Source organism: Streptopelia decaocto (genome assembly GCF_964273445.1).
Source record: "Streptopelia decaocto genome assembly, chromosome: 1".
NCBI lineage: Eukaryota > Metazoa > Chordata > Aves > Columbiformes > Columbidae > Streptopelia > Streptopelia decaocto.
The window spans coordinates 39,110,309-39,134,081 of record NC_138663.1 but is presented as its reverse complement, the minus strand read 5'-3'; the positions used below and the strand labels follow the sequence as shown (position 1 = coordinate 39,134,081).

The 23,773-nt window shown below is 52.7% G+C and overlaps 1 protein-coding gene across 1 annotated transcript; it reads left to right on the top strand.

Annotated features, from left to right (window-relative positions):
- Window positions 1-5,584: 5,584 nt before the first annotated feature.
- Window positions 5,585-23,319, top strand: CARD10 (caspase recruitment domain family member 10; the record flags this gene model as incomplete). The annotated part of the gene is made up of 22 exons (XM_082071203.1): window positions 5,585-5,594; window positions 6,159-6,245; window positions 8,452-8,670; window positions 9,040-9,177; window positions 9,464-9,789; window positions 12,154-12,336; window positions 12,692-12,847; window positions 12,976-13,101; window positions 13,263-13,457; window positions 13,554-13,700; window positions 14,474-14,589; window positions 14,845-14,885; window positions 15,558-15,678; window positions 16,179-16,359; window positions 17,179-17,302; window positions 17,650-17,890; window positions 18,193-18,262; window positions 18,635-18,734; window positions 19,199-19,357; window positions 21,389-21,510; window positions 22,149-22,264; window positions 22,511-23,319. 22 exons carry the CDS (start codon window positions 5,585-5,587, stop codon window positions 22,716-22,718), a joined length of 3,186 nt encoding a protein of 1,061 aa, XP_081927329.1. The 3' UTR covers window positions 22,719-23,319.
- Window positions 23,320-23,773: the final 454 nt, after the last annotated feature.

Sequence of the window (23,773 nt, the reverse complement as noted above, 5' to 3'; positions counted from 1 at the left end):
TGAACCCTATCCCTTTCCCTGATATGGCTCATGTTTGGTGTTTTGGGACAGTATTGCCCCCTCCTGCTCCTCCACCATCAGGATCTGGCCAGTCCCAGCCTCACAGCAACTCTTAGGGATTCTGGCTGCCAGAGACCCCGGGCCATACTTGTGTACCAACTCAAGAGAGGAGCCATATGGGACTTTGCTCATCTCAGGGAGGAGGAAGGAAAGACGGAAGTGCTGTTTTCCATCTAAGCTCCTTCCTTCCTTCCCTCCTGTCAAAGCTGCATGAGGGACCAGGGCATTTCTGAAGTGGGCAGAGCAGAGCTCCCAGCTAAGTAGCTAATCTCGTGGTTGCAATTTATTCTTCTGAATTCAAACTGCTCACAGTCAGTTTGCTCATCTATGTGATGGCATATGGTGCTGGTGATTCTCACTGTCTCAGTGTCTTTGACTTCAGCTACAAGGCAGGGTTTGCCTTCTGGTGGTCTGTCTTTGCTCCCATCCTAAGCCAGTGCTCATAAGATGGTGGAAACATGGTTGGTTTGGGCAGTCGGCCAGCTTTGGGCAGAGGACCACTGATGATCCTGTAGTCCAGTGGAGTCTTCTTGGAGAAGAAGACTTCTCTCATCTAGGGAAACCTGACATTCCACAAGGATAGAGATTACCCTGGAGCTCTGCTGGAGCAGGAATAGGAGTATTTTTTTTCCTCTGACTAGGTAGGTGTCCACATAGATGATAAAGGGGTTGGGAGTCTAGGGTGGAAATGGCCTCTCTGTTACTATTTGAGCACATCTAAGGGAAGACATAGGTGGGATGGAGAGGAGAAGGTAACTAGAATGCGTGGGAGTACAGAAGAACGTCTGGATGTTACAGAGCTATCTAGACATATTGATTTCTGGTCTGCACAGTGCCATCTTCTCTGTCTGACTTCTAATCCATATTGATGACTCTGCTCATTTAACCCATTTGCCGTCCTCTGGCTGCAGGTCAGCTACTTGTTTTGTTTAGCCAGCCTGGATCTGTGGCAGACCTCACTCACTGTGACAGATGTTATACCCCAGAGAGCAGAAGTGGGACTCAGGGAGGACAGACACCTGTTGCTAACAGGGCAGGTCTGGAACTGATGAAAACACCGAAGTGACACAGAAGATAGCAGTATGAAACATGCCCAGAGTGACTGGAGCACTTGTGGGGTCCTGTAGGACCATGGGCAAGTCACAGGGTCTGTATTAAGAATGTTTGCAGGGTGCTAACTGGGAACTTGTTAATTCTCAAGTCTTTTTTTGCCAGGATAGTGTTGAGGCCACATTATCATTAGTGCTTTGAATGCTGGTTTACATGCAAATCTACCCCAAAGTTATGTCCTGAGATGTGGAAAACACTACCTACTTCATATTTCTGTTTGTAGTCCCAGAGTTTCAAAGAGGCTCTGTGCAGCACCCTATGAGAGCTGGCTGAGGTTGATGTGGTCACATTGACCTCTGGTGGCTGCAGCCTCAGCATGCAAGGAAAGCACTAAGGAAAAGCAGGTGGGTTTGGTGAGCTGTTTGTTGCCTGCTGCAATGAAAATGAAGTTGGGTTTGTTCCTTCTCTGTGCTCCCTCCCCTATGCCTGTTGGACAGTCACTTCTTCTCTGCCCGAAGCAGGTGTGATCTACACCCTCTTTGTGTGTACGTCTTCAGTCCATCTGGTTCTCCTCCCTCAGAGTCACTGTTTGCACGCACACCAGTAAAAACCAAAGGCAGATCCTTTGTTGAAGAGTTGAATTTACTCCTAATTTCTAGACAGAATGGGTCATACCTGGTGAGCGCAGACACTGCTTCCCTGAATTCACTGCAACCTCTGTACAATCAGTGGTTGGACCCTTCTCGTGCAGTGGAGGGCAGACTTCAATAGTCCCTTTGCAAAGTTTGATGTAGAAGCAGACAATCAGACTGGATTGACAATGAGCAGTGAGATGGACTCACCAAACTCTCGATTGGGGCATTTTCTGGAGAGAGAGAGAAAAAAAAATAAAATCTGTGGCAAATCCCGCAGCGATAATGCTTTAAGAATAAAGCAACTGCAAGCACGGCTGAGGTGGGAGCCAAGTGTGAGGAACTTCCCAGGCTCAGCCCCATTCAGGTGGAGCCCCTTTGCTGCGGGCAGCTTCGGAGCCAGGGAGCCCATCCTGGGACTGGAATCTCATCACCCTGCTCTAATTCAGGTCTTCCCTGCCATCCCGCACACCTCAATGCCCTAATGAGGCTGGAGATGTGTTGCTGATGCCTCACTAAAACGCTCCCACACACTTTTGCCTTTTGTAGCTCCAGGCAATGGGTGTGTTCGTGAGGGGGAGGAATGCTGAAGGAAATATTTGCTTGTTTTGTTATCTCCACACACAGATACATGCATTTCCTTCCTGCCATGAAGGCCACTCATCTTTTCTTTTGGGGTGAGCCTCGTTCCCCCTCCCCTTCTGCAGTCATCGTCACCGCGGTGAAGGGAACAAACCACTGTCAGCATGTCAGGGCAGTCTGACATCTGCTATGAAAAGCACTGGGGAGATGAGCAGGTAGTCATAGTCATTGCAAAGGTTGTTAATATAAACATTGAGTTTAATGAGCGTCATTAGGAAAATAAAAGTGGTGTGCTTTTTTTTTTTTTTTTTTCTGTGTGTGTTAACTAATCCGGTGTGAACCAGCGCATGAGCCAATTAGATCAGGCTGGCGTTGATAATTCTGTTTCACAACCTTTTTCATGTTTTCAGCATTTATTTTTGTTCCACACAGGAACAAAAACTGTAGGGAGTGTTCTCGTGACACCAGATTGTGGAGGGATAGATATTGCAGGGTGGAAGATATTATTAGGGGGGGTTATTTCAAATTCTTTTCCTCAATCTGACTAGGGAGACCACCCAGGACCTTAGCAAATCTGCCCCATAAAACTTCATTGGAAGCAGTAGGTCTTTGCAAATCATGGGGCTGTGAGAAGAACAGCATATTTTGATTGAAAAACAAAAGGACCGAGCAATAAATATATTGTTGAAGACATTCTGACCAGCTCCCATTACAGACACTGTGTGGGTCGGAGGCTTCAGGGCAGGTTTGTAAAGCTACTGTTCTTCCCAAAATACAGGGCAGGACTTTACAAAGCATCTAAGCTCACCATCTGTAACCACAGCATGAGCTTTAGCCACACAATCAGGAATTTAATGAATACCTTTCCCTCCTCAGACCTCCCTAAAGTGGTTTCCAGGATGGGGCAAGGGATGCAGTTCTGCAGCATCCCCAGCCCTGCTCCTTGCAACACGGGCTCGCTCGCCTCCAAGGGATCCTGCCAACCTCTGAGCGCTGTTGCTTGGACCCACACCGCAAGGTCCTGCAGAAGACCCAGCTGCCTGTCACGCTTTTTGGGCCACATATGCTAAACCCTTCCTCTGGAGGTGGAAACAACACGTGGTTCACCGTTTGCTGGCCTGTCATAGATTTCCTGTGCAAGACGGTGTGGCTTGGAAAGTTTTACCACTGTGACTATTTTGGTTAGGATTTGGAAAAAAAAAAAAACCACACCACACCACACCACCCCCAAACAACAAAAAAACTGTAAACAACCAACAACCCAACACAAAAAAACCCCTCACCCAAACACCCCAATGTCATTCCTGCTGTGAACTCAAGTGTGCCAGCACAAAAGTAGCTGCTGCTACTGGTAAAGCTGTTCTGGAGATGTAATACCTGGCTGTGAGCATGTGCAGTCTGATGGGACCGCACATCTCAGATGAACTGGGGGCATCTTGTATGACTGCAGTTTCCCTCTGAAGGGCAAGTTCTTAATCTCCGTGCCTCCATACCCCAGCCAAAAAACAGGGACAAACCACCTCCTTCCTCTCAAGAGCTGTTTGTCTGATCTGTTGGGATCATCCACCCAGTCCAGAGCCTTCAGGGGTGGTTTGCCTGCTCATGGGGTACCTGCTGAGCTCAGAAGAGGTCCTCTGTGAAAGAAAGTGACTGGTGGTGCTTGATGTGGGAGCTGCTCTGTCTGATGTCTGTGTGCTCTGAGTCACAAAGCACCGCAGCCACTACCCCTGGGGTCAGGGTAAGGGAGGGAGATGATTCCTTGACATCAGCCTTGAGTAGATCTCTCTCTGAGTGAATGAGAGAAACCAACCCTTGTTTTGGGGCTTTTGTCATGACTGTGAAGATCTTATCTTTTATCACCACATAATATCCCTGCTCAGGAAATCTTTTCACTAGAGAGAGACCTGGGCTGTTTCTCTAGAATAACTAGTAGGCAAACATTGACTTGGCTTGAGTCAGAATGGGTTCCCTGGGGGCACCCTTGCTCATACTTGCTTCTGATCACTCAGCTGGACACCTCTGGCTGGAGGTAAGGGCTGGAGACCAGAGCTGTGCCCTGCTGCTCGTGGTCCTATGTCAGCACGTCCCCTTTGTGGGGGAGCTCTGCGCTGCGTTTGCAAGGGAGGGGAAGGCAGCAGCTGGGACCCCTCGCCGGGAAGGTGAGTCAGCAGCAAATTCATACACTCGGGTTTTCAACTAGTGCCTGTTGGGACGTTTGTCATGCAAGAGGAGGTGGTGTTTGCTGAAAGCCCTGTGTGTGCACATGTGCCTGGTGTTTGCTTAATATCTGTGTGTATTTTGCAACAAAAAGGCTATGTATGTGTGTGATGCTCTGTGCATCACACAGATAGCAGTCTCAATTCCCAGATGGTGGTTGTGCTTGATCTTGAAATGAACACAGCCACATGGGGAAAGAGTCTTGCTAAAGCCTCCCTTCCCTTAAACCACCTTGCTAAAGCCAGTGCAGGAGCACTGCAGGGATGCGTCTGCCATTGGCCCTGGAGGAGAAACAACTGAAGATGTTAATTTTGGGTGCAGCGGAAAGCCTTCAGGGCAGGGGGCCCAGTTCATGCCTCAAGATTATTTCACATTTCCCTCACTTTGGTTACCTGAGGGAGGAGAGAAAGGTTTCCATGCAGAGGTGGGGTCCTAGAAGCTGCAATTGTGGGATGCTGAGGGCATCTCCCTTTTGGGAATATGCTGGCGGGGTCAGGAGCAATGTGGGGCTCCTTTATGTTGTGTCCTGAGCCCTGGAGGGACGCATAGCACTACTCTGGGCTACTCGGTGGGCTGACCCTGAGGCTGAGGGGAGTGAGGTGAACTCTGATTTCTTATGAGCTTGTTATTGCATTGGAAATCTCTTGCACAGAGCCTGCGCTGTCTACCCTGGCCCCTGAGGTCTGAGGTTTGACACAGTTGAGAGTGATGAAATGAGCATGAAATTGGACTGCTAGAGAAAATGAAAAACACCTTAGTTCTGGAGGGGGAGGCATATGATGTCTGGACTGAACCATGGTGTCTAATTCCATTTCTCCCAGACCCTTCCTAGTCTCAGTGGTATGCACGAATTTGGTCAATCTGGTCCACTGCAGGGGTGGAAGTTATCCTGTGCAGGCTCTTTGGGATGCTGTGCGGACACACAGATCCACTCCTGTGATTGCTGTGGCCACCTGGACCCTACGGAGGAGGAAAGCTTCCTGGCATCTGCCCTGGCCCAGGGGACTCAGTGCTTGGTCAGGCTGGCTGGTGCAAGCCCCTGCATGTCCTGGGGTACAGCTTAGTCATGCTGCCCTGGGGGTGCCTCCACATCCAGCTCCACCCACAGACACTACTGAGGACTGCTTGAAACGCCCCACTCCATCCAGAACCAGGTCTATCTGGGGTGGCCGGGCCGCAATTTCTGAAGCCCCTGAGCCAAAAAAATCTCTTCCTTATGCACCTCATCATCAAGTTGTGCCAGGGGAAGTTTAGATTGGATACTAGGAAAAAGTTCTTCATGGAAAGGATTGTCAAGCCCTGGAACCAGCTTCCCAGGGAAGTGGTTGAATCACCATCCCTGGACGTGTTTAAAAGATGTTTAAAAGACGTATAGGTTAGGTTCTAAGGGACAAAGTTTAGTACCAGAGTAATGTTAATGGTTGAAGTTGATGATATTGAGGGTCTCTTCCAACCAAAATGATTCTATGATTCTATGTTCTCTGCAGGCAGAGCTGGGGAAGCTGCGCTCTGCCCGGGCAGGGTCTCTGCTGGGAGGCCAAGCCGGGCACCCCCTTCCCCCGCCTGTCTGTCGGGAGGTGAAGCCGGGTGCGTTTCGGAAGAGAAGTCTCCGGTGAGCCACATCCTCCCGGAGAGCAGCTCCAGCCCGGGGCTGGGGAGGAGGGTCAGAAAGACGGGACACACACGGAGAAGAACCTTTCCCAGGTGAGGAGCAGCTGGAGGGCCTCAGAAACCAGGAGAGGCCGGGGGAGGGGGGTCGCTCCCGCCCCGCCGGTGAGTTCCACCGCGGCCCACGGGGGCGGGCAGGGCTGGGCTCTGCATTGCTCAGGGGGCTGCCGGTTCCCTCCCAGCCGGCTGGAGGAGGGAGGGAAGAAGGGAGGGAATGTGTAGCGGGGTGGGGAGAGCGCTTCAGACACACCTGCCGGGGCGGCGAGACGGGCGGCGGCGGAGCGGGCGCGGAGCGGGGCGCAACCTGCCCGGCGGCGGGGATGGCGGGTAAGGGGGGACCCTCGGCCGGGAACGGGGCACGGGCGCTTCTTCCCCGGCCTTGCGAAGCCTTCGGGATCGACGCAGCCCCGCCGTGCCCCTCTCCCGCGGAGGTCGCTGCTGCGCCCGTCGGCATCGCGTCGGGGCGGCCGGGGGCGTGGGTTTCTCCCGGGCTCTGGGGTGGTGGTGGGGGGGGGGTGTTTGCTCCTCTTCTCCTCCTCTTTCCCAGCCAGCTCCTCAGGGCTGACCTTCGGCTCGCCGTTCATCAAAGAGCGGCTTCGTGCTGCCCGAAAGGGGAAACTGGCCCGCCTCGCCCCGCTTCCCCCGGGCCCCCCGTCCTGGAGGGGCAGCGGCGGGCAGGAGGAAGGTTACACCGGGCAGGAGGAGGGGTACCGGCTACCAAACCTTTCTGCCCTCTTTCTCTCTGCCGAGCCTGCCTGCCAAGAAGCTGTTTGCTGCTTGCACAGCCGGCTTGGCTTTCTTGGAGAAATACTTTGATTTAAAGGCATAAATCTGCTGCTGAGGCGTGGAGCTCGAAACAGTGCAACTTCTGTGATCTGCTGTTGCATCCTCCTTCTGCATACTTGTGTCTCTGTGGCGAGTCTATCCCAAATGAGAGAGAGATCAGCTTCTGCGTGAAATACAGTTTGTTTTCTTTATTCAACCCAGGACGATCCAGATCTGTATCAATATTTAGGCTCCTAAGCCCTTTGGTGCCAGAAATCAGACACTTGAGCATCTTTTGTGGATTCAACAGTTGTCTCTTTCTGTTATCCTTCATCCAGCAGACCCTGAGCCTCCCATATTCCTACTTGGAGGATTAACTTCTACACAGCTCTCTCAGCCACCCTCCTTGCTGTGCTATTTGACTGTCTGAAATGCCATGATATCATTCTCACCTCAAGAAAGAAAAACAAACCCAAAGAAAAGACAAAAAGAGTGGAAGAATTCCTTCCCTCTGCCTTCATGCAATATGAACCACTGCCCCTGGGGATGTTTTGTGTGGCTGGGATGGGAAAGTGGACTTGATGCCAACACCAGAGGAGGAGTTAACAGTGCTCACTGGGGAGGAGAGATGGCTTCTGAGTGTCAGATGTTCTTTGCTGTACTTCCCCTTGCCAGCAAAAAGGATTTGTTCTGGCCTGTGAAGCAGGCTTTATTTCTCAAGTGAAAACAAATGCGCTGGTTGAGTCGACACCCAGCTGGGAAGAGAGCTCCTTACACATACCTGCTCTGTCGCAGCCTGGAGGACTTAATGGAGCAGGTTCACCACTGCTCTGAGGGTTCTCCACTGACTTCAGGAGTTCGTCCTGCTTTATTTGGTTGATAGAGGGATTGCCTCGTTGCTGCATATTTCCAGGGCTTCTCACCGATCTGTGGAAGACACATGGAAGATATGCTTCTGCGATTCCCCATTGGCTCTAATACCTGTAGCTTAGCTGCTCTGTGGCATGGTGCCCTTGAGAACTTAAGTTTGGTCATGGATGCTTGGGGCATACGCAGGGCAAGTGGATCCCCAGAGAAACCTTCCTCTCCAACCCCAATATGAGAGATCATGTCACGGGCAGTGAAAACTCTTGATTCTGAGAGTTTTTTGTTCTCAGGGATGGGGACGAAGGAAAGATGTGTAATGGTTGGGGGAATTTAAGAGTGCTTCAGGGGTGAAGATCACGTTTTCCCTAGACTTCCCACTGCATGTGTTTCTAACCCCCTTATATGCTACTACTGTCTGCCTCCTGCATATCTAAGGCCCTAAGTGGACACATTGAGATCCTGCTGGATTGATTTGTCTGTAAAATGCCTTCTGATGTATCTGAGTCCCATTTGCAAGACCTTGGCTCATGTTCTCCCATGGCTGCTCTTGCCTTTTACCCTCTGTTTCTTCATCACTCCTCAGAGCTCTTCTTTCCTTTTAACCTCCCAGCCCTGGAGAATGCTTCTCTCCAAACCTGCAGCCTCTCGGAGCAGGAAGAGGAAGAAGACACCATTTGGGAGAAGATTGAGAGTGCGCGGCACCAGCTGACCCGCTCCCTGAACCCTGCGAAGCTCACCCCGTACCTGCGCCAGTGCCGCGTGATAGATGAGCAGGATGAGGAGGAGGTGCTGAATTCATGCCGATTCCCTTGCAAAAGCAACCAGACAGGTGAGAGAAAGCACAAACTTGCACGGAGGTGGGCCTACTTTGTGAGGGACAACCTGGTTTTGATAGGCAAGGGATGCTACCCAGCATGTAGTGTTGTGGCCTCCTGGTGCCTCCTGCTGCACTGCTACCCCAGCTTTGTTGTTCCCTGAGATGCTCTGCAGCCAGACCTCCCTCTCATCCTCTGTGGGACTCCCCCTGGGTGCACACAGATGAGGGCAGAGCTCCATCCCATTCCCTACTCTAGCCATTCCTTTTTTGTGAGTGGAGGTAGAACTGGTGGAGATGCTACTTCGTATCATGAAGCTGGGCTATGCTGTTTTCTCTCTGATTTGCAGGGAATTCATCCTAGCTCTTTATACCTTCTTCCAGGCTACCTGATGGACATCCTTCGGCGCCGTGGGAAACGAGGCTACGAAGCCTTCCTGGAGTCCTTAGAGTTTTACTACCCAGAGCATTACACCCGGCTAACGGGGAGGGAGCCAGCCCAGCGCTGCTCTATGATCCTGGGTAAGGGCAGGCGCTGCTTGCATGGGAAGGGCCATAAATCTGTCCCTGCGCATGTATAAAGCCCTGGTTCATGCTGTGCGCAAGGAACACTGACAGCTCTGTGTTCTGGATCTGGCAGGAAGGGGGGCAAATGTATGTATGTAATGGACTATGGTGCCGTAAGCCTGGGACAAGAAGGGCTTAGGAGAACTTGGCACCTCTCGATGGAAAACAGTGTTGGGTTGCTTTTTTGGGGGTTATGCCTTTCTCAGCAGCCAGGACCTGATTCTCTTTTGTCTCCCCTCAGATGAGGAAGGCCCTGAGGGACTCACTCAGTTCCTTATGATGGAGGTGAAAAAGGTGAGGGCTCAGAGGAAGGAGCACCTGCTGAAGGAACACCAGCTCCAGGTGAAAAACCAGGCATTGGAGCAAGAGCAGGCCAGGATGGAGCAGCAGCTGCAGGAGCTCCAGAAGGTGCAGGAGCGTTGCCAGCGTCTGAGAGAGGAGTGGGACTCCAACAGCTTGGAGCTGCTGAGGCTGAAGGATGAGAACTACATGATGGCCATGCGCTATGCGCAGCTCTGCGAGGAGAAGAACATGGCTGTGCTGCGGAGCCGAGACCTGCAGCTGGTGGTACGGCCCTGGGGAGCGTGGGTGGTGGTGGTGGGAGATGGTGGGGTTCTGATGGCTGAGGGGGATGCACACGGGTGACTGCACATGGTGGCCCATGAGTGTGAAGGAGCTGATGGCAGGTGGGACGCGTGTTGGGGTGCATGCCCCTGCTCTTGATGGTGATCATGCCTTGTGCAAGGCAGAGCGGCCAAGTCATGAGCACGGCATGGGAGACTCACCACTGCCCTAGGGCAGCTGGAGATATGTCACCTAGAGGAACCAGACCCAAGTCAGAAGAGCTGCCAGGATGATGCCTTCCCCAGTATCTGTCAGCCTGGCCATTGGTACCACAGAATAGTTTGGGTTGGAAGGGACCTTCAAAGGTCATCTAGTCCAACCCCCTGCAATGAGCAGGGACATCTTCAACTAGATCAGGTTGCTCAGAGCCCCATCCAGCCTGGCCTTGAATGTCTCCAGGGATGGGGCATCTACCACCTCTCTGGGCAAACTGCCAGTGTTTTACCACCCTCATTGTAAAAAATTTATTTCCCACGTCCAGCCTGAATCTCCCCTCCTTTAGTTTAAAACTATGACCCCTTGTCTTATTGCAACAGGCTCTGCTAAAAAGTCTGTCCCCATCTTTCTCATAGGCCCCTTTTAAGTACTGAAAGGCCACAATAAGGTCTCCCAGGAGCCTTGTTTTCTCCAGGCTGAACAACCCCAACTCTCTCAGCCTGTCCTCATAGCAGAGCTGTTCCAGCCCTCTGATAATTTTTGTGGCCTCCTCTGGACCCTCTCCAACAGGTCCATGTCTTCCATGCACTGAGGGCTCTGATGTTGGATGCAGTACTCCATGAGATGCCCCATCTCCTCCTGCATTCACTTGCTGCCCTGCACTGCCTACTCTGCTGTTGGTTACCTGTGTCCAGGCAGCACAGGCAGGCAGCAGGCAGCTGATTCTGTTGAGTGTTTGTATTTACTTCTTCCCCGGGAAAGGGCTTGCATTTTTCTCTTTCTAGTGAGGATGGTGGCACATGGGGTGCTGGGCGTGTGTGCACTGCTTGAAGCTGCCCAGCCACCTCACTGCTCATAGTAGTGAGTGTTTTGGCCCAGACTCCATCCCCCCCTCTCCTCGCTGCTCCCCATCGCCTCCTCATCTGTCTCATGACGTTCGGGAGACTCATGCCCCGCATACCTGAAGGAATTCGTGACACTGTGCTCCAGCTGCCAAGCTCTCACCTCCAGCAAACACGCGCCCATTTCCTGCCTGGGCAAGGACAGCCCTACCTTGAACCTATTAATAACCCGGTTTCCTTGGTGCTCTGCTGCCTCCTGGCATTCCCCCCACCAGTCTGGGCCTGGTCCTCTCATGCAGCCCCGCGGCTACCTTTCACTCCTCATCCTGCTCTGCCAGAGCCGGGATCCTCCCCTGCTTGTTATCTGGTATTCCTGCCAATGCCAGCTCCCCTGGGCCTCCTCTGAGCAGGGAGGTAAATTATTTGTGCATGACTGCGGGCTGGAGAAATCCCCTTGGAAGCATTGGCAGCCACCAGGTCCCCAGCCTGCCTTCCCCTTCTGGCTCCAGGGTCCAGAAGTGACTAGTCCCCAGAACTCCTTGGAGATCTTTTGGGAAGATTTGCAGAGGTAATGCAGTTCCCAAGTCCCTCCTTGGCAATTTTGGCAGTACTTCTTACTACTCAGTGGCTTTGATGGGTTTTCCCTGCCCCATTTGCTTTCAGAGCCTACCTGACAGCGAAACTCTGGTTCTCTGATCAACCTCATCAATTGCTACAGGTCTGTGAGGACTTCCCTTACTCCTAAAAGTAACTGACTTCTGCTGTCTCCAGCGATACGTTGGTGGAGGAGTGTGAGAGCAGGCCAGGTGTGATGAAGCACCTGTGGTACCCTGCAGCCTTCAGGAGCTTGAGCCTCAGACACTTCCCAGGCCAGAGGTGACCTCCCTACACTGAAAAGCCTCCAGTGGATTTTTCTGCTGCAGATTTGTTTCTCAGCTGTTCTAGAAGCTGGGGAGCCTTTGAGATACCCACAGCTGCTGGTTCTGGCAGTGCACCAGAGGTCCTGGTCCACCGGCGTTCAGGGATGCCTCAAGGTGGCAAGAAAGTCATTGCACCAAGAGAGGATCCTGAGACTCAGTGTGCTTATGCAAGTGCATCTTCCTCCTTTGCCCTGCAGGGAAAATCTTTTGTGTGCAGCTGTGCTAACCTTGGCCCAACTGTAGGATAGTCCTTCACATGGTTGCCCAGCCTCTGCTTTCCTTGTCTCCAGAAGCTTTTTCTGCCAAGTGTCCTCTCTGCTTCACTCTCCTGCTAAGGCAGAGTTGCAGGGGCCATGTGTGTCAGACTATGTTTCTTCCCGGAGTTGTAGGTGGACCAGCTGAAATGCAAAGTGACCAGCCTGGAGGAGGAGTGCAGCCTGCTGCGGAAACAGGTGTCTACGCCGCCCCAGCGAGAGGTGGAGGAGCGGGGCCACCCCGATGCTGTGTCCGAGCTGTGGGCTGAGAACCAGCGGCTCACGGCTTCTCTGCAGGAGCTGCAGGGCATGTTGCAGGTACCTAGTGAGGCAGGGCAGGCTCCAGGTTGTCTCCTTTCCTGGGGCACCCCCAGTGCTGGTGACATGGGCACTGGAAAGATGGGGGAAATCATTGTCCTCTGCTGGTCTGTCCCTTCCTCTGAGAATATTGCTTGGCTATGGTGGCTGCCCTTGCTTCTGGGTAATGATGGGTCCTTGTTTCCAGCTTGTGACTCTTGGATGTGCTCCCAAGTGGGACTTTGTGCCTTGGAGTGCATGGTAGATTAATGCAGGAGTGATGGTGGCAGTCTTGCCAGTCTGCCTGTCACTGCCCTGGTCTGGAGGAGCTCCCTTGATGCTTGTGGTGCAGTGATATTACCCTCTCTCCTCCTAGAAGCCTGGCGAGGGCCCAGTGCCAGGCTCTGAGCAGATCCTGCTGGACATCCTGGAGCACGACTGGAAGGAAGCCCAAGATGACCGGCAAGATCTCTGCCAGAAACTCAACTCCTTGCAGAACGAGCTGCAGTGGGCTGAAGAGCTGAGGGATAAGGTAGAACATCCATCACTGCCCTCATCCCTGCGCACAGATCAGGTCCTGGAAGAGGGGGGAGAGAGTAGGTTAGGAAGCCACAGCAGTCGCTTTCAAGAGGGCTAATGCTTGTTGCCCACTGTTGCCAGTACCTGCAGGATGTGGAAGATCTGCAGCTGAAATACCGGACGCTGCAGAAGGACTGTGATCTTTACAAGCATCGGATGAACACAGTGCTGCTGCAGCTAGAGGAGATTGAGAAAGAGCGGGACCAGGTGAATTGCCCTCTGTCTTCCAACAGGAATAGGGCTTTCATCTCTGCTCCAGATACACCCCTCCTTCCCCACTGGATCTCTTCCATCCATGCCAGGGTGGGAGGTGGGGATTAGTAGTGCAGTCCTCCACCTTTTCTCACTTTCAACCTGGCTCCTTGCAGGCAATCCAGCACCGTGATGGGGTGCAGCTACAATACTCCCAGAGCTTGATTGAGAAGGACCAGTACCGCAAACGTGTGCGGGCCTTGGAGGAGGAGAGGGACGAGCTCCTAAGCAAGCTGAGCCAGGCAGAAGGGCTGAACAGCACCCTGGAGGCACAGCTGCAGCGCTGCCAAGGCAGCCGCAGCCTAGGCAAGGTGAGGGTGGCTGGAAGGAAGGGGGAACAGAAGGCAGGGGGCATCAGGGCTGATTTCTGAGGGATGCAACGAGATGATGAGTGCCTTCTCTCCCAGATGTGCAGCTCTTCCTACTCCCTCTGCTCCAACCTCAGCAGCACCTGGAGCCTTGTAGACAACCCTTCCAGCTTTACGAATGGAGTTGTGGATGCACTGGGGGTTTCTGCTATCCCGTTTCCAGGGGATTCAGCCATTCAGAGCATGGTGAGCATTTGACCCTGACAGGCTGGCCCTCGGCTGAGGGCAGTGGAGAACCAAGCTGCTCAAGAATGGCACAGAGACACTGGAGCAGGTTCACTGTGGGTCTGTGACTTGGTGGAAAACTGGGCAGGGGGTGGTGTGTAAGGTGGAAGCAAGTCCCAGGTGCAAACCTTTGCTCTCTTGGTCTCTGACCAACTGGCCAATGCTGCACCAAAGTGTGCAGCACTCACGTGGGTGGGAATGGGGACGAAGCAGAACTGTCTTCATCCCATATGACACCACAGAAATCAACAGCCTCATGTAAAATGATACCCTCCCCAAAAGCTGTTTAATCTACATATGCTGGGGGAGAAACCCTAACTCTTTTGAAAATCCTGTAGTAGCATCATATTATTTATAAGGGAGTCAGGTTCTTTCCTTTGTCTCTTTGAACTCTCATCCTAGAGCACCCTAAAATGGGCATTCCCATAGGTTACTCACACCTCTGGGTGTGTGGTGGCTAAAAGCGAGATAAAATGGCAAGGCTGGATGTTGCCTTCATCTGCTATTACTCCCATATCTTGTACATTGCAAAAAGTTGGGTACACAGTGTCATGTGTCTCCATCTGTGCTCTCTCATTGGGAAAACAAGGTGCCTTTGGGTATTTGGAGGGATGTGGATGATCCCTGAAAAGGGATGTGGTACCCTAGGAGCTGTTTGCAACCTAGGCCAAAGGGAGGGGAGAGGTGTACTGGGTGTTGGTGTCAGCAGGCATCTTTCTTCCACTCTGCCCAAGGACGTGACTCCTGACAGTGAGAAGGATATCAATCGCCTTTCCACCTTCCCTTTCCCACCTTGCGTCGGCTCCATCCTCCGACGGCAGCGGGAAGATAGGTGCATGCCCTACAAAAGGTGATTGCTGGGGGCTGACGGAGTCTGTGTGGCCTCTGTGGCGCTTGTGGGGGCCAGAGAGAGACAGCTGGCAGGGGAGAGGGAAGCCTGGAGTGGGGACTGAGAGGGGGGCGGCTTGCTGGGAGCTGCATGCTGGCTGCGGGGGGTTCTTTCTGGGGGGTGGGAGAAGGCTGTGGGGATGGGATTGAGAATGGGATGCAAACAAGCTTTGGAAAAGCTGCTGCCTCACAGCTCACCTTCCTGTCTCTTTTGTAGCTTGTCCTGCGGCTCCTTTAGGAACATTGAAGATGCAACAGGTACCAGGATGGGGGCTTTTCCCGAAGGCCTTAGCTAAAAACAAGTGGTGGCTGTGGGGAGAGGGGTTGGACAACTGACCCTCCCTCATGCCTTTGGTTTGTGCAGCTCACTGTGAGGGCTCTCCGCCTGTAGCATGGACCCACATGTCCCCCCATGCGGTGCCAGGCACAGCAGCTGGAAAACCTGGCTTTTCCCCTGCAGAGTAACGAGCTGTTCACATCAGCTCTGTTTAATTTATGGAGAGCTGCGTTTACAGAGAACTTGATGTGGAGTTGAGGAAGCAGGTAACAGAAGAGAGAAATGCCTTTGCCCTGGGCTGTTTATTGGTTCTGCATAATGGGTTGTAAATCTCCTGGAGTGCAGCTCCTGGTGCTGGTAGGTCCTGTGGTGTGTGCTGGTAGCTGATCTCCTCTGGGCACATACAGGTGGCCATGACTGCTGCTGCCTTCTGACTGAAATGCTGACGAAGAGAGCAAAGATTTGCTCTTTTCAGTAGACATGGGAAACCCTTTCCAGGAGAGTGACTGTCCAAAAACTTCCTGCAGCCTCAGCTTCCCAGTCAGATGCTAGAAAATGCTCAAGTGGGGGGTGACAGACCTTTGCCACCCTGAGAACATGAGCTCCCTGCAGCACTGATGTACCCTCTTTCTCCTTCTCGCTTTCTTTCCTAGGCAGTGGGTTTGCTAGTACCTCGCTTGGGGCCTTCTCCTCTTCTTCCAGCAGCACCTACAACAGGGTGAAGTCGGACATCTGCCTGTCCACGCTTCCGAGACGTGAGGAGGTCACCAGGAGGTGACTAATGTTCTCTGAGCTTGGCACTCTGAGCCAGCTGCTTGGGGGGGATGTGCCACGGTGCTGGAGGACCATGCTTGGGAGACCCTTCCTTTCTGCCTACCCCCTTGTGGGCTGTTTCTCGCTAATGGGGGAGGAGAGAAATGAAGATCCTATAGTCTTTGCTTCCTAGCAGGACTTGAGATTTTTGTGCTGTCCCATTTGTTGTGGATGTGGGGTGTGGGGTGTAGATGTTTCCCTAGGCTGGACACATCTCTCTAGGTAGGCACAGGATCGTGGGAGCCCAGCTTGGCTTCAGTGTTGGGGCTAGAGGAACGGAAGAGGTTATGTGGGTTCATAAGTTCTGTGTATGTGCCCTGGTGGTGGCCGTGATCATGAGCTCTGTACTGCATGGTGCTCAATGCAATAAACACTCTGTAGCTGGACATAATGCATGGGGGACCTGTTCTTAGAAAAGGCAGCAAACTTCAGTTGCTGGACTTAGCATTTCTCCTTGCCAGGTCATTGATGGTACAGCTCCCTAGCATGGGTCACCCCAGCAACCCCTCAGCCCAGGAGAAGAGACTCAGAGCAGACATCTCCATCCTTGGAGGAAACAGGACAGGGATTTACGTCCAGTGGGTCAAGCCAGGCTCACGGGTTGAGGATGCAGGACTCAGGGAAGGGTGCCGGCTCATCGAGGTGAGTCCAGGAATGAGCTCGCTTTGTGGGTTTGCAAGGCACTAGGATGATGCAAGGAGTGTGGAGTGATCCCCAGTGCAAGTTGGCCTATGCCTTCTTGAAGTCCACCTCCATTTCTCCTGTTTCCTGGGACTGCTCCCTGCCTAGAGCTTTATGCAGCACAAACAACCATCCAGGTCTCATGGCACTCGAGTGTACTTGTGCATATAAAAGTGCTGAGACCTTCTGAAACACTTCCTTCAGTCTTGAGAGGGGAGAAACAAAAAGGAGTCATGCAGATTAAGACAGAAGTGTGGCTACGTGTCCCTTGAGTTGTCTCACCTTGTAGTATTTCAGAGCACTTTGCATCCTGCATCCCACACATGCCCATTGTGAAGTGATCAATTCTGGAGCGAGATTTGTCAGGCCTTCATGACCCTCCTGAGCTATAGAGAATGATTGCTCTGAAGAAAGCTCCTGGAGGGAGGGAAGGGCATTTATTTTGGCAAGAATGACACCACTTGAAATACAGCTATGCTTCTTGAATTAATATCCCACCTGTAACTGAAAATAAACTGGCTCTCCCGCCCTCACTCCCACACACGTTCATGCACAGACATTTGCTTTCACAGCAGCCCAGACTGGGTGGTGGCTGGCAGCAGGTATTTAGAGGCAGAGGAGGGAACCAGATGCAGGTTGAGGTTGCCTTTTTCTCAAGCAGAACTTTCCCCAGGCCTACATTGCTCGGTAGCATCTCTTGTGTAGCCCTGGTGGGTGAGGGAGCTGGGGGGAAACATACTCTTCCAGCCCCTAGGTCTAATGGCATCGGGTCCTTGCTAGCTGAGGGTGCCATCGCTGAAGGAAGAGGTGCTTTCTCTGGAGAATTGCACACGGGAGGTCGCCTACCTGAGCCTGCTGCATTGGGATGAGCCTTCCAGACTTGTCTTTCAGCTGGACCTGGAAGGTAAGACCCTGGGAGCTGGGTCTCCTTTGAGCCTGAGCTCTCTGCCTTCCTTTCCAGACCCTCCACCCAGCCCTGGAGGTGAATCTCAGTTATTCTCTCTCCTCTCCTGTTTGGTCCTAGGCCACCATGTGTGACACAGGGGTTGGCCATAGCTCCGGTAGTTTTCCCTGTCTGGTGTGACATGTACATCCTCTGAGTTACAGGATGGAGGTACAGACCTTCTGTCTGCCTCCTCTGCACCCCCTCACCCCAATCCATAGCATAACAGTTGTGCTGGGGACTTGCCTATCTTGTCGGTGACTGTTGTCTCTTGTGCCCCCACCGGTGACCTATATCTCCTGCTTCAGGATACCAGCCTCTGCGGGAAGCCCTAGAAGAAGGGAAGAAGTTTTCTGGAGACTCATTCTATGTACGCACCAACCTGTCCCTCCTGGAGCCATCAGACCCTTATGCACTGTGCGTCAAGTGTCGGGAGATCCTCCATGTCACGGACACCATGCACAAAGGGGGGCTGGAGTGGTACTGTTCCCGTGTCGACCCCTTGACCATGCGGGACCTGGACAAGGGGACAGTGCCCAACTACAGCAGGTAACCAGAATGAGGAGGAAGGCAGGCACTACCTGGGGTACCTGAGTCCCATTTCTTTGTGGTGAGCATGCCCTAGGAGTCCTGATGGGTGAGGATTGGCCTCTTGAATGTGTGGAATGCCCAAGCCTTGTATGGGGGACCAATGTGGTAGTGTTTGGGTACTGTTGAGAGACTGGGAGGTTGAGTGAGGGCTTTGATATGCTTCAGCAGGTCTCTGTGGGGTTTGGCAAAGAGGGTCACAGCAGGTTATGGTTCCTGGGGGGCTCTAGAGTTGTTTGAATGCAACCTCACTGTCTTTTCAGGGCTCACCAGCTTTTGAAGATCCAGGAGAAGGGCCAGATGCCTGGGCAGCAGAAGAGCCACAAAAATAATGTAAGCCAAAGAAGCCAGCAGTGAGAGCTCTGTGTGTGAGCCTATGGCCAGACCACCACCTCGCCATGCAATCTGCCCCATTCTGTTGGTAAAACAAACCATATAAACGTGGCAGCCAAGATAAAAAGCAGAGCAGGGACTTATGCCCCAGGCAATGTTACTGCTCTGTGGCTGCTTTCCTACCTCCTTCCCACTTCCCAGACAGAACCTGATGGGCTGCAGACCCAGTCCCATGCTTTTTGTGTGTGCGCTCCATCCCGTTTGCTGGCAGGTGTTCTGCAGCTAGCCCTGTGTCTGTGTGTGTGTGTGTGTGTGTACATGTGTGTGAAATGCTCAGTGCTCTCAGCCTTATTGCCCTCACTTTCTCCTCAGCTAAAGAAACGGGCCTTGGACCAACTGCGCCTGGTGAAATCCAAACCGCACAGAAGCTCAAAACAGACCCCTCAGCAGCTGTGGCTGGACCCCTGCTCAGGTGAGCTGTGGCCCCTGCAACTGCCCCATCGCCCTTGGAGACCCAGTCATCGCCTGTGGGCACTGAAGGGATGTTGGCATCTGGGATGCCTCAGTCTCTTTGCTCAGGCTCCCTCTTATATCTGTGGTAATGGGATTTTGGGAAGTCTGTGCTCCTTTCCCTGGGCTTTATGGGGCTTTCCATTGCTTTTGTGGCTTTTGGGGTCACCTGTTTTTTTGTGGAGAATAAACTGGTTTGTAATTCAAGGGAGTCCCAGGAAATGGGCAAGGAGGGCTACAGCCAGAGGTGGGTGAGTGTTGTAACCAGGGCAGGATCTCATCTGGGACACAGGATGGTTGGTAGGTGCCTCCATGAGTTAGGATGAGGGGACAGTACAGGAAGAACTGGGTGGTCTGTGGGCTAGTGGCAGCCTCGTCTCCCATGTTCTCACCTTTGGCTTTCTATTTTTCATCCTTGTCTTCCAGACCCAGACATGAGGCTGAAGCCTTACAGCCTGGTGCGCCCTGTGGTGGTGAAGACGCCCCGTCCTGTGGTGCTGTCACCTAACTGCATTGCACCACGGCTCATCAGGAACCTGGTGGACTTGCCCACTTCTCGGCTGGACTTCCACGTGTGCCCAGCAGGTAGGCAGCAATGAGTGGTTGACATGACCAAGGCCATTTTAGGAGCCTATGGCTGAGTGAGGTAAAGTATGCAAGTCTCTTACTTCTCAAGGCTGCTTTTACCTTCTGCCACTTTTTAGCCACCTGGTAGGAAGCTCAGATGTTGCTCAAGGAGGTCACTTCTGTGGAGGCCTTGGTCAGTCCAACTCAGGGAAGAAGTGCTCTTAGTGCTGGAAGTAGGAGATGTGGTCTCATGGAACTATCGGAGAGGACATGAGGTGTCTCTTCAGTGGCTAAGTGTGGGGGTCTCTCACTCTTCTCAAACAACACCCGTTGACAGGTCACCTTTTTGGGCAGAGTCTTCAAGACTTTCCCTTCTATTTTTACCTGTGTCCTGTCCCTTTGGCTGGCAGGGAAACCAGACCTTCCTTTTGGTCTCATGGGGCATGGGGATCCTCTCTCTTCCCTTGAGCTGGTGGTGGTGGTGTTGCATTGCTGCTCTGGGTGGCTCTTGCCAGAGATGAAGCCCCTGGCTGAGGTGGGATCTGCATGTTGACCTCCTACCAGCTCTTCCTCCTCGGGGACAAGAGGATCCAGCCTTAGTGCTATCGTCCTCTCCCTTCTGCCAGTAGCATGAGGCTGGCACACCTCTGCAGAGGCTGCTGGGGAAAGGCCTTTTTTCCCATAGTGAATTTTTACATAGGACATCTCATTTCTTTCTTCCTCCTCCCTTCTCCATCTCTCTCCTTTCCCCATGTTTAGACTTCTCCCTTTGCGAACTGCAGGACTGAAAAATGAGTTAGTATATTTGGGGGGCGGGCGGGGGAGAGTGGTGATGGAGGTAGTGAAAAGTCTTAGGTTTGCTGAAGAAGAGTGGCTCTGCAAATTTTGGCTGCTGGGCTCCTTGTCTGAGTGACTTGACCATATATCCTGCCCTGCTGAGCCCTCTGCAGGGTCCTCCAAACATTGCATGGGGATGTGCTCCGAAGTCATTACTGCGGCCGGCGACTTGACACTGAGGGCAAAAACTCCCTTCACTCCTGCCAGTTTTGCTTGTTGTGGGGGAAGGAAGGTGATCCAGGAGCCTCAAGCCATTTATCTTTGCTGCCTTTATTTTACCTTGGAGAACTCCCCAGGCAGTGCAGAGTTAGTCTGAGCCAGCCCAGCTTCCCCAGGAGCCTCCTGCCCCCAAAGGGAACAGATGTCTTTGAAGGATCCAGCTCTACCTGGGAAGTACTTGTGCCACCAAGCAGAGGTAGCAGAGAATGCCCAGCCAGCCTGGAGCATCACCTCTCTGCTGTTCTCCTGCCTGGCGTTCCTCAGCTGCTGGGTTCTGTCCTTCTACCTCCAAGCAGGTGGAGGTGGCTCAGGCTGCTGCCAAGAAAAGGAGGTTCAGAATCACAGAATCAGAATGGCTGGGGTTGGAAAGGACCTCTGGAGATCATCTAGTCCAAGCACTGTGCTAAAGCAGGTTCACCTAGAGCAGGTTACTCAGGATTGTGTCCAGGCAGATTTTGAATGTCTCCAGAGAAAGAGACTCCACAACCTCTCTGAGCAGCTTGCTCCCTATCTTCTTCCCACTCTCCCATGCCAAATATTTGCTCCCCTTGCTTCCTCAGCCCTGCTGCTTGCTGGAGCCACCTACGAGCCCATGCAGCTCACAAACCCTGCAGAAAACATGCCTGGCAAAATGAAGTGATTACTTTCCTGCCACATTCTGTTATGGAGGGGGTGGGACAGTGTGGCAGTAGGGAAGGGGGGATCGAGGCTGTGAGCTGGCTTAGGTTGCTGCGATACTGCAACACAGATGCTGGTCTTGCCCTGCAAGGTGTCTTCAGCTGTGGTATCTTACTTGTTCTGTATGCAGAAAGCTGCAGGAGATCCATGCCAATGTGTAATGTTGTATAATTAGACTCGCTCTCCAGAATCCATAAACAGGGAACTCAATAAGCATCAGCGTGGCAGTAGACATGCAGGATCTGAGGTAGGAAGTGTGTGCAAAAGGGAGAAGGGGCTGACATCTCCCTTTTCATATCTCCTCTTGGCTTGCAGAGAAGCTGGCAGATGGGAATCGGAGTGCTACCCACGCTCAGGAGCACCCTGTGTCTAGAAGTGCCCCCCAGGACTGGAGGGAGAGCGGGCGAATCCGCATGATCCAGGAGGCAATGGAAAAGGTGCTGAGCTGTTTGATGTGGAGAGAGAGGGCCAGCATGGGGCACCCTGCTCAGATTGGGAGAGAGGAGGGGACAGCTGAGCTAGGGGGAGGGAGGGTAGTGTGGTGATAGAGAAGGAGCTGCTTGCTTGGGGGCTGTGTAATTTGGAGGGTGTTTGAGGTCCAGGTGCTATGGGGTTATGGAGCAGCAGATATGGACTTCTCCCTGATACTCTGTTGAGCTCAGGTGAAAGAAATGGCAATTGGGGATTCGTGAAGGAGGCAGTGGGAAATACCATACACAGAAGTGACCTCCCTGCTCTCATATTCCTCATCTTCACCAAAGCAGCAACACCTCTGCTCAGGGTAGATGGTAGATGGAGAAATGTGGGGCTGCGGGTGATAATGATGACAAAGGGGATATGAAGATGAGCTGTGGCCAAGTAAGGACTCTTGGGTTGGGGATGATAGAGTGGATGACCCTGCTCTTTAATTCTCCCCTTCCCTCTTGGCCCTGTCTGTAAATCCCACATTTAATGGAATTACTATTGGAAAAGCAATGATATTTCACAGTATGTGGTTTGATTTAATATAACTGTCAGGGGCTGGGGTTATTTTTTCTCCATTAAAATCAGTAAATCTGTTCAATTTCCTTTCCAGAATAAACACTGCCTACTAGAGCTGGGAGTTCAGTGTGTGAGGGATCTAATTAAAAGTGAAATATACCCCATCGTTATCCATGTCGAGGTCACCGAGAAGAATGTTAGAGGACTCAGGTAAGAAGAGCTGGAGTGGCATGGATGAAGGGTATCACTGAGGGGGAGGGAAACCCTTGTTTCTGTTCAGAGGGAGGAACAAGGGCTGGGGTGGGAGCACTTGCTCTGTGTATGTTGGGCTTGGCTGATGTGAGGGGAAAAAGGGCAGGAAAATTGGCTTTGTGTGGATGGGAAGGATTCCTTGGGTGTTTCTGCCACCCTGTCTCTCTATGCCAAGGCTAACGTTCATCCCTGTGTTTTCCCCAGGAGCTTGCTGGGGAAGGTGGGCCAGCGGGACTCGGAGGTGCTGAAGTTCTGCCGTGGTGTGGAGCAGGCTCTCCACACTCTGCCGTGCTCCTGGGCCCGCGTGGAGTCCCACGCCTGGAGCCACATCGAGGAGCTGCCCAAGGTGGTTCGGGGATGCATCTTCCAGGAGCAAACCCGCCCACTGTGGATTGAGGAGGGCGATGACTGAGCTGGGGATAGCAGAGCGGGCACTGCCGGCTACCATCTCAAGGAATGTTCTCAGAGGTCTCTGCCTCCCCAGGGTTCCTCCAGGTAGCATGTCCTTCCTTCCTAAGAGGATTCTGGTGGCAAAGGCCCCCAGGGGTAGCCTTTCTGGTCCCCTCAAAGCCACCAAGATCTGGGGAGTAACATGTGCTGCCTCCCCAGTCTGAGCTTCCTGTATTTTATTGGAGAGACATCTTCCAGTGTCATGGTAGAAACCACCCTTGTGGGCTGTTCTTGTCTCTGGTACATGGTCAGATTGCCAGATGGGGAATGTAGGGGAACTGTGTGGCATCAGACTGTGTAGGAGCATATCTCACACACATCTGAAACCCTTCACCCATCACCTCTGTCTCCCCTGTGGCACTGTGTGCTTGGGGTCCCCTCTTCTCCTGTCTACCTCGTCTCTGGCCCCACAGCACAGGGAGCACAGCTCGTGTGCCAACACCCCTCCATGGCTGGAGTGACACTAAGCTTGCAACAAACCCTCATTTTATAGGAGCTGTACTCTTTATTGCTTGTAAATTATTAATGAAGCCTTTTATTGGCAAACCGCATATAAAGGAGAATTAAATGCCATTCATAATGGAAGTGGGTGGCAGGCTCTGGGCTTGTTTGTTACTGGGAAGGTCTGGGTGATGCATGATGGGGTATTTTTCTCCTCTAGCAGGGGCTCAACTGCCCAGCCCTCCAGGGGAAGGTGGGAGCACTGCTCTTGCTGTTGTAGGGCAGCAAGAGGTATGGGGAGAGAACAGGCTTGAATGTGCTGCAGACCCAGCTTTCTTCCATTTCTACTTGCCCCCTGTTTTTCAGTCCCTCGCCTCTCCCTAGTGCTGCTGTTGGCCAGGTTGCCCTGGGAAAACCAGGTAAAAGCTCACTTGATGTATCTGGCTGAGGTCCCTAGACCTTCGCATCCATCCATGCCCTGGCTACTGTGAAGTGACAAGCCAGCTACCTTGTCCTCTTGAGAGACAACAGTGAGACTGAGCCCAGCCACACTGCCAGGAGAGTGGGGAACCTCCT